The sequence below is a fragment of the Macadamia integrifolia genome, unplaced genomic scaffold (assembly GCF_013358625.1).
Source record: "Macadamia integrifolia cultivar HAES 741 unplaced genomic scaffold, SCU_Mint_v3 scaffold453, whole genome shotgun sequence".
Lineage (NCBI taxonomy): Eukaryota > Viridiplantae > Streptophyta > Magnoliopsida > Proteales > Proteaceae > Macadamia > Macadamia integrifolia.
In genome coordinates this window covers 280,809-291,302 of record NW_024870454.1, presented here as the reverse complement: position 1 = coordinate 291,302, position 10,494 = coordinate 280,809, and the positions used below count along the sequence as shown (strand labels likewise).

The following is a 10,494-nucleotide window of genomic DNA, read 5'->3' as shown; positions in this document are numbered from 1 at the left end:
TCAGAAATAGGATAAATTATTCCATGATCCAAGCACTTTATGATCTCTTTCTTAATAGCTTCCATCATCATTGAGTTAGCTCTTCTTTGGGGTTCCGTGGATGGTTTGGAATCCTCCATAAGATGTATATGATGTTGCACAATAGAAGGGCTTATACCCTTGATATTAGCCATGGTCCAACCTAGGGCTTCCTTATTATCTTTTAACACTTTAAGTAACTCCTTTTCCTGGCTAGAAGTCAAATTTAAAGAAATTATTACAGGAAGAGTCTGGTCAGGCCTTAGGAAAGCATACCTCAAATAAGATGGTAGCTCCTTAAGATCTAGCTTAGGGGGCTCAACTATGGAAGGTTTGGGAATGGAATTGGAAAGGGGTCCTAAGGGCTCCACATGTGTGTGAAGACTCAAGACTTCAGAAAAGAAATTTTCACAATCATCATCCAACTCATCCATACACTCTTGGAATTCTGAATCAAAATTAATATCAAAGTTGGTAATTAAATCATCAGAAAAATCCAAAAAATCCTCAATCATATTAATCTCTTCTTCCATATGTGGTTGCTTGCCTATCATAAATATGTTAAACTCAACGATTTGGTTACCGAAAGATAATCTTAGGAAACCATTCCGGCAGTTGATTAATGCATTACTAGTAGCCAAGAATGGTCTTCCTAGGATTATTGGGATCTCATCCTTGGTTGAGAATGGCTTGGTATCTAACACAATGAAATCAATAGGGAAAATAAATTCCCCCACCTTTAGTAAGATATCTTCAACCATCCCTTTAGGAATTTTAACAGACCTATCTGCCAACTGAAGAGTAGTTCCAGTGGCTTTTAATTCTCCCAATCTAAGTTGCTTATACACATGGTAAGGTAAAAGATTCACACTTGCGCCAAGGTCAAGTAAGGCATGCTCAATGTAGGTGTTGCCTATGACACAAGATATGGTAGGGCTTCCTGGATCCTTATACTTGGCTGCTATAGGGTGAGTAATTATGGAACTAATGTTACCTGCCAAGAAAGCCTTTTTGGGCAAACTAGTGATACGTTTGTGTGTACACAAATCTTTTAGTACATTTACATAGGCGGGGATCTGGGATATGGCATCCAAAAGGGGGATGTTCACTTCTACCTTTTTGAAGACTTCTAAAATTTTATCCATGGAAGCAGTCTTCCTTTTGTTTACCGAACGATTAGGAAATGGGACAAGATGAACATAAGGACTATTAGGGATTTGCCCCTGTTCAGAAGAATCATTTTTGGCTTCCTCAACCAAATCATCTTTAGTTTCAAAAAAATCTTTAGGTTCATCGGATGAACCTGAAACAAGAGGCACACTTGTGTCCTCAACTGAAGGAGAGTTAACATGAGTAATAGATGAGGAAGATTTAGGAACGCTCTGTTGGTACTCTCTACCACTCCTAAGGGCATAAACAACATTACATTGGTTAGAGGGCCCTTGTTGGGTCTGACCTTGTACTATATTCAGTGGTGCATTAGTTGATGTTTGTGAACTAGCAGGCTGATGATGCCTAGGGTTAGGCTCTAGTTGACTGGGTAAAGTTCCTTTCTCCCTCTCACGCATAATTGAGACAACTTGAGTGAGTTCTCTCGTAAGATTTTGATGGCTTGTCATGAGGAGAGCCATATATTTTTTCAAGTCATTTATTCTACTTGCCTCTCCAGTGTTGGTAAACCCAGGGGGTTGCTGATAAGATGATAGGAGAGGGGCCCTAGGAAAACTAGCCTGAGGTCCTACATTTGACCTAGGAAAAGCATTTTGAGAAAAAGATTGTTGTGCAAAGGGAGGCCTTTGGAGTCCAGGTTGACCTTGATTATGGAAATTGGAAGGCCTTGCTTGGTTGCCCTGATTCCAAGAGAAATTTGGGTGATTTCTCCATCCTGGATTGTAGGTATTACTATATGGATTATTCTGGTATAAGGCATTAACACTATCATTAGAAGTGCGCTCAGAGGTGTTGAGGCAATCTTCTAGGAGATGTCCAGGGGACTGGCACCATGCACAAATCTTAACCAAATTGACTAATGATGGCTCTCTAGGAACAATAGCCTCAATTCTCTTGATTAGGCTATCCAAATGGGATTCCTTGGCTACTATCTCATCCACAAAATATCCTTTTCCTCCTATAGTTCTTTCACTCTCTTGGGTTGATTCCCACTCAAGGGTTTTGTCAGCTAAGTCAAGTAAGAATTCCCATGCCTTTCCTTCATCTGTAAAGGATGTGAATCCCTCAGGGCACATAGACTCTATCATTTGTTTAGTTGGGTAATCCATACCCTCATAAATTATTTGACATAAATGCCACAAGTCTAGGCCATGGTGAGGGCATTCTTGGAGTAGATCCTTGAATCTCTCCATAATATTGGAAAATGACTCACTAGACTTTTGCCTAAACTGAAGGATATCACTTCTAAGCTTATTGGTCTTGTGAGTTGGGAAAAACTTCTTAAGGAAGACAATTGTGAACTGTTCCCATGAGGTTATGGAATTTGTGGGTAACCTATAAAACCACTTCTTAGCTAGGTCTTTCAATGCAAAAGTGGTAAACCTAAGCTTAACAGCATCATTAGAAAACTGTTGGATCTTAATTAGAACACATACCTCTTCAAATTCCCTTAGAAATAGGTATGCATCCTCAGAGATCAACCCATGGAAGTGGGGCAACATAGTGATGTATTGAGATTTGAGTTCAAAATTATTGCCTTGGCCTTGTGGTAGAACTATGCAGGAAGGTTGGGCTGTTTTAGCAGGGTAGAACCTATCTTTCAGAGATTTAGGTGAAGGATTTTGCTGTTGGTCTCCCATATTGAAGGGTTTTAAAGAGAGCAAACGTATAGGGTCACTACTTGTTGGATCTCTTCTTTCTAACCGATTCTTAATATTACGTACCCACCTAACACTCATGCAACAGAAAACTACCCACAACTAGAGTAAGACAAGCACAAAAGAATGGATAGCAAAAATTTTTTTAATGATTTTTTTGATTTTTTTTATCTTTTTGAGAGCTTACCGGCAGGGATCTGGGGTTGCTCAGGTCAATTCCTGAGGTACTGCTACAGGGCGAAACCTATCTTTATCATACTGTAAGGCATGGCGACCTCCACTGATACAACTATTATTGCAAGTTGTTCTTCTCAGGAATTCAATAAAAAGAAAAACAAAAACAAAAAAAGCAAACAAAGCACTCCGATTTACTAAAAGAAAGCGAAAAATAACATGGAACTGTCTCCCCGGCAATGGCACCAAAAACTTGTTTGAGATTTAAAATGTAACCGCAAGCATACGGATCAGTGTAGCTATGGGTTGAACTCAGAGAGAGCAGCCACTTTATTTTTTTTTCTTTTAATAATGCGAAAGTGAACCTATTAATGGTTGTGATCTAATTTTAACTACCGTCCTAAACATATGTATCTAAAATAACGTCCTAACCATTCGTCATCTAAGAATTTAAAGATGCAAACCACGCAATTAAAATGAAATAAATAAATAAGTGAAAATAAACAACCCACGTAATTAAAAAAAATAAAGGAAAAAATGCTGAAATAAAAATAAAGTAAAAGAAAGGGGAGAAAGCTAGAGAGAGACTCACAAGTAGGTTTCTCTACTTAGCCCAAGGGATGCATCATAATATGAGCTTCCCTACTTGACCAGAGAGTCACTCTTATAAGGGTTACTCTACTTGGCTTTAGGGAAAGGGAGACAATTAAAATAAAAACAATAAATTGATGGTTCTATGGTTAGGAGGGGTAAAGCCAACACATACACTAGCCATGAACCTTGGGGAAAAGGGATAGCAATAATGTAACGACTGAAATTAAAATCCTAAATTAAGAAAGAAAGGTAGTCAGAAGAGGGAATGAGAGGGGGGAGAGAAGACTATTGAAGGAGCCTACTTACTTGAACTTCAACCCTTGAACTTGAAAGCTTGGGTGATTTGAGATACTACCAGTACTAAAAACCAGATCTGGAATAAACCAAATCTGAAATTTCTAGTACTAGAGAAAACAAATCTTGAAACAAAAAAAACTGAACTTGAAAAAAAAGATGCTCCACGGCTTGTGATCTTGTCATCTAGATCTAAGCCTAGAACTATAACTTTAAAAATTACAACTCAATTGCATAAATCATAAACATAAAAGGCTGAATAAGAATAAAAGAGTGCTTGCATTAATTGACATAAAAAACTATTACAAAAGTGATTAAAGGAAAAATAGAGAAGAACTAAAACTAAAGAGAGAGAGGGAGAGAGAGAATAAAACTAAGCATAAACTAGAAAATAAACTAAGGGGAATAATAATTAGGAGGGGGGAGGAAGGGGCTTTTATAGGGCTTTTGTCTTGCCTCTTTCCTTCTACAAGTCTTCTTTAAGAAAAGAAAGAAAATAAAATAAAATAAAATAAAATCTTGGTAAAAATCCTCATTCTCTGAGATATTGTGTGAGGAAAGAGAGAATCCGTTTCCAAAATTAACAAATTCTATTCCTTCCTTGCAATATTAACCAATATCTTGCAATCTTGATTAAATCAGAAAGGAATCTCTGCATAGCATCTTCAAGATCTTGTGAGGTGGCAAGGAGAGAGAATAATCTTCAGGATTTTGTAGGAGAGAGGATGTGGTACCAATGAGTGGGTCCCACCTTTGGACTGGTTCTTGATTCACTTTAAGCACTTTCTCTTGTAAACTTGGAAACTAAAAAAAACAAGAAAAATAAAAGTAGTACTATCCAAAGTGGGGCAAAATGTACACTTATATCCCTAAGATTTCACACATTATTGTGCTCATCATGTTTATTTTATTTGAGTGCAACAATTTGATGTGCACTAAAAGTATTTATATAACTAGTTTTTTATATCATCCATCCCTACCCAGTCATTAATGTTCGAGTAGTTATCAAGTCTAAGAAACAGTGTTTTAAGACCTGGCAAAGGAGTAAAAAGGGAGAAGATAAAATGAGATACTTTACTGCCAGAAATGAAGCTAGAAAAATTGTGGGGAAAGTAAGGGCAAAAAACTATGGTGGCCTTTACAATAACCATGAACACTAAAGTTGGGAAAAAAGCTATATATAAGATAGCTAAAATGAGAGATATGAAGAGCATAGATTTTGAGCATGTTCGGTGTATCAAGGGTAAGGATGGTAGAGTGCTGGTAAGAATAAAGACATTATGAAGAGATGGAGTGATTACTTTTGCAAGCTATTAAATGGAGACATCTCGAGTGGAGTTAGCCAAGAAGGGTGCATTTTTCACCAAGACACCACATGCAATAAATATATACGAAAGATTGGCATACCAATTTCGTTTTATGCTAGGGAGATCTATTACATAAGTTATTTACCTTCTTAGGAGACTGATTGAAACCTTTAGAGCTACCAGGAAGGACCTCCATATGGTCTTTATTGACCTAGAAAAGCCTACGACAGAGTCCCTAGAGAGTTAATTTGGGTAAATATGTGGATATAATTAAAGATATGTATGTTGATATGGTGACTAGTGTGAGAACCAAGGGAGGTCAAGGTAAGTTCCCAATTACCATTGGACTCCACCAAGGTTTAGCTTTAAGCCCTTATCTGTTTGTACTTGTAATGGATGAGTTAACTAGAAACATTCAAGGTGAGGTTCCATGGTATACGCTATTCACAGACGATATTGTTTTAGTGGATGACACAAAAACATGGCTCAATGCTAAACTGAAGCGATGGAGATCAACCTTGGAATCAAGTAGAATAAGACAAAGTATGTGATGTATAACTTTAGCCACATTACGATGGATAACGACGTGGTGACTATTGAGGGGAGAGAGATACCGTAAAGTGACTATTTTTGATATTTGGGATCTATCATAAATAAAAAAGGCGATATAGAGGATGGTGTGTCACATACAATTAAAGTAGTATGGATAAAGTGGATAGGTGCGTCTGGAGTTTTGTGCGACCGACGTGTCCCTGTAAAACTTGAAGGAAAATTCCATAGGACAGTCATACGCCCAGCTATGATGTACAAGGTGGAACGGTGGGCAGTTAAGAAGCAGCACATTGATAAGCTATGTGTAGCGGAGATGAGAATGTTAAGATGTTGTGGAAAAACTAAGAAGGATAAGGTAAGTAATGAATGCATTAGAGTGGATTTGGGAATTGATAAGTTATATGTAGCGGAGATGAGAATGTTAAGATGGTGCAGGAAAACTAGGAAGGATAAGGTAAGTAATGAATGCATTAGAGCGGATTTGGGAGTTGCCCCAATCTATGATAAGCTTTAGGAAAGTCATTTGAGATAGTATGGCCATGTTCTATAGAGGCCATTGGATGCACTAGTAAGGAGGAGTGATTTGATCTAGATAGAAGCATCTAAAAAAAATAGGGGCAGGAAAAAAATGACCATAGGAGAAGTAGTGAGGAAAGACATGCAAAATTTAAGCCTTGTCCAAAGTATGGCCTTGAATAGAGCTGATTGGAGGGCTAGGACCTAGGTCCCGGATCCCATCTAGCTGTGTTCTGCTTTGTTACTATTTTTGTCATCTGTTTCCTTTCACTTTTACTTTTCATTTTCCTTGTCCTTGCTTGGATCCATCAAGCCGACCCCATTAAGTTGGGATAAGGCTTTGTTGTTGTTAATCGATCAGAATTTTTGTCTATTTTTAAGCAATTTTATTATGAAATAAAGACTCATTTTGGTGTGTCAATTAAATTTTTCTCCTCTAGCAAGCTCTTTAGTATACTAAACGAGAAATATCTGAATTTTGTTCTGATCATGGGATGACACATGAAACTAGTTGTACATATACTCCTCAGCAGAATGGCGTGGCTGAGAGGAAAAACAGGCATCAACCCCCTTCCTAGACTAGTGAGCCCTGTGTAGACGTCATTTATGAGTCTTTAAGTTTGAATCAATATTATGACTGGTTTTAGAAAAGGTCATAGAATTACCTAAGTTTTTTTCGGAAAGTTGGATTTTTCAATTTTCTCTTTCTTTTACATTTAGAATTACAACAGTAAGTACCCTGGTTCCTAGTTATCTAAATGCGCATAATAAAATTATATAATTGCAACAAGTTTGATTTTATTGGATATTTCTTTAGCCATAAACTTATTTTCCCGTGTGGTGAAAACTGCACGTATTTTCATCTAAGTGCTGGCTCCATCAAATCATTAAGTCAAGAAAAGGGAGTGGGACACTCTAAATGATCATCTATAGATTCTTCTTTTTATTGTGTATTTAGTCATGTCATCATAAGTTGATTTTTCAGTCTTTGATCATTAAGTTCTCCAATATTAATTCTTGAATCTAGATTATATGTATTTCCTTTTTTCTATTCTAGATTATTAATTAACAATGTAATAATGCACCACATTAACACCCCCACCCCCCGAATATACATACCAAGTCAACAAAGTTCAATCCTATGTTGCTTAAAATCCTATGCAAAACTCTAGTCATCTTTACAACTTTCTTGTTCCTTCCTTTAAAATCCTCACATACCTAGTGATGTATTCTGAAACTATAGTACCCCACAGGGGTATTTGGGTCATTTACAAAATATATGTGTGCATGAGTATGTGCATGTGTACCTGTAGGTGCATCTGTGTCCCATCCTAAAACCAAGCTTCTATAGAAATCTATTCAGCAATTCTTCACATATTTACCCCATGTTTTGGTTTGTTGCAGGTTTGGTACTTGTTACATGGTACAAGAGCTGTTCTGATCCAATAGAATGCTCTCCTGTCTTTTCCTCTCCTTTGTCCTCTTCTTATTTAGAGTTGGGAAGTCCACAAATGATTAGCATCAGCTAAGCATGAAGTAGTAGGTGATCCAGACTTCATTCAGCACTCTTTCTTCATGCTATACAGAATTGAGATTATCTATCTACAGAACCCAAGTGTTGTGTACATGGGATTCTGTTGACTGTTATACATCTCTAGAAACTGACATAAAAATACTTGCCACCTATAATAATTTAATCCCAGTTCATAGGTTTATTTATCTGGTATGGTATCATAAACCGCAAACAACCACCCACCCAGAGAAAACGAGAGAAAATGGAAAGACAGAAATTTGAGATCTTCATTCATACACCAAAATAGCTATTGTGCCACAATAATACTTATTGTGGTCACAGACATTTATAGAATAAAATGACTATAAGTGTTTGGCAGAAAAAAAAAAAAAAAAAAAAAAAAAAAAAAAAAAAACAAAACAAAAAACACAAAAAACACAAAAAACAAAATGATATAAAAAAGCACTCACAAGTCACAATTAACAAATTATCTATATATACATATAAATATCCCCGACAACACTATGTAAAAGAGAAATCACACTATGAAAGTTAAACACTTATAATTCTTCGCATTTTTTGACAATTTTAATCTAGCAAACACTTGTGTTTTCTGCATTTAACATGTTAAACTTTATATATGCTATAGCAATTCGTATAGACCTTTGCATACGTGTATAATCCAGACCATATGATACAAGAACTGACCTTTTTTATTAGAAACCTTAGTGCCCAAAGGCCAACAATATCTGCTTTTGCTTCTTCCAAAGATGAGTGGAGTTCTTGTAGCTCCTTTATCATCAAAACAAAGAAAACACGATGGACAAAACAATGTTCAGTAAACCAAAATTTGCAGTCGTGGTCATGATAGAAAATGTAACTTAAATTATGCTGACAAAATTTGAAGATCCAACTAATAAATCAAAACTCAAAGGAACATCTCTCAGTAATAAAAAGGTTTTTCCAGTAACTGAGCTCCAGAGCTTAAAAATAATAATAATAATAATAATAAAAGACTGGTCCACCCATCAACAACAAAAAGATGAGTCTAATAGGTGAACAAGAAAGAATGAATGTGATAACTTGCAAATAAGTGAGGAACACATTACTTTCTTTCTTATTCACCTCGCAATGTATTGTACAAGTTGAATATCTGTCGCCCTTGATTGATGGCGCAGATTGGAGCATATACATGGAAAGGGTAGTGGCTAAAGAGTAATTTCGGGGTATGAGGGATTTCTAACGGTTTTCAAAGGTAGTAGATCATACAAGTGTGTGCCAGTTGAGAGATGAGCATTATATTTTTGAGCTCCTTTTGTATCTATTTATCAGTGTAGTAACTGTAGTTCTTGTTCCCTCTATCTGTTAATATTCTACCATTCACTTGTAAATTCCTTCTTCTCTTCTAATGATGTATTATGCCTTGCTGGTCAGAGGGAAAAAAGGTACGAGGGAATACCAACCACAATAAGGTCAGAAACAACCAAATGAAGCAAAACCATGAACTAATAAGAGCCACAAGGAACTCACCATTCTGACGGTAGACTTTTGACCACTTGGAAGTGTTATTGTGTGAGGTCCAATCCCATGGCAGCACTCATGGCAAATTGTGTGTGTGAAAAAAGACTCAAAATCAACATGTATCCGCTGATCTTCTCTAATACATATATTAGCTATTGGTTGAAGAATCTGCTTGAACCTGGTTAGGAAAGACAACTCACAATTTCATGACTAATTTTTTGAAAAAAAAAAAAAGCTCCATAAACCAGGAAGGTAACTTGGCATAAATAATTTCTATGTTAATTTATCAGGGAAAAAAATCAAGAATTGTACTTGGCCTCTGAGACATTCTTGAGCATGACCATTGACGTCCCACGGTCTTTCACTATACGTTCATCATTTGGTAAATTGAAAGCAATAGTTTGAGGACCCTTTATATCCTAATATAACATCCAAAGAGTATCAACCATTACCTCTGAACCAGTTATTCTAAAAAACAAAATAATGGGTGTATTTTGCACCACCAAGCCAAAAATAAAGATAACTATGAAAAGAGAATAACACATCAAAAACTTGCAAATAGAATTAAAGATCCAAGTAGGGGAATAAAAGTTCAAAACTTGGCAACCAAAGTCCACATAGTTTGAAACCTCAACCAGTAGCAACAACCTTGCCATTAGCCCACCCAGCTATTCACTATACTTACACTGTTACACATATGACCTACATATTATTTACTGTCATTTTCCTTATTGTTTCATGTTGGACCTTAGGCCAGATAGGGGAAAATTGGACCATTCATCTGTCAAGTCAATGGTTTGACTTCTACTTTGTATTACAAATGGGGCATAAAATCATTAATTCAGAATAGCATCTATGTATCTCCTTACCAGATCTTACAGTGGGCTTTGTTCATCAAAAAGTAAGGGGGTGGAAGTGGCGGGAGTGAACTACATAAAACCTATCGATCTTTCCTCTGAAATCTGTCTTCCAAATGTAATGTCAAATTCAACTTATTTATCCTTATATTAGCAAAATATAGTATTAAGAAATAACTGCAATTATGAAAATGAAAATGTCAAACTTCAGAAAATAGAAGTGTAAATGATATGATCATTGACCAACCCCCCCCCCCCCCAAAAAAAAAAAAAGTCTTAGGCAGTATTTGGAAGCCACGAAATGAAAAGAAACCATACAG

At 36.4% G+C, this 10,494-nt stretch overlaps 1 protein-coding gene and 1 non-coding gene across 2 annotated transcripts in view; one reads left to right on the top strand and one right to left on the bottom strand.

The window, feature by feature from the left end:
• The first annotated feature begins 2,334 nt into the window (after positions 1-2,334).
• On the top strand, positions 2,335-2,441 carry LOC122068730. The gene has a single exon (XR_006137227.1). It is a non-coding gene; the product is annotated as a small nucleolar RNA R71 (small nucleolar RNA).
• Positions 2,442-3,945: 1,504 nt separating this feature from the next.
• The window catches only part of LOC122068713 (nudix hydrolase 3), a gene marked incomplete at its 3' end in the record, with an annotated part of 50,213 nt that continues 43,664 nt past the window's right edge, over positions 3,946-10,494 (bottom strand). Inside the window, exons 15-18 of the mRNA XM_042632593.1 lie at positions 9,630-9,736; positions 9,327-9,495; positions 8,505-8,588; positions 3,946-3,987 (exon numbers count right to left, since the gene is read on the bottom strand). Of these exons, the coding sequence (XP_042488527.1) occupies positions 3,946-3,987; positions 8,505-8,588; positions 9,327-9,495; positions 9,630-9,736 (402 nt within the window). The remainder of the gene's footprint in view (positions 3,988-8,504; positions 8,589-9,326; positions 9,496-9,629; positions 9,737-10,494) is intronic.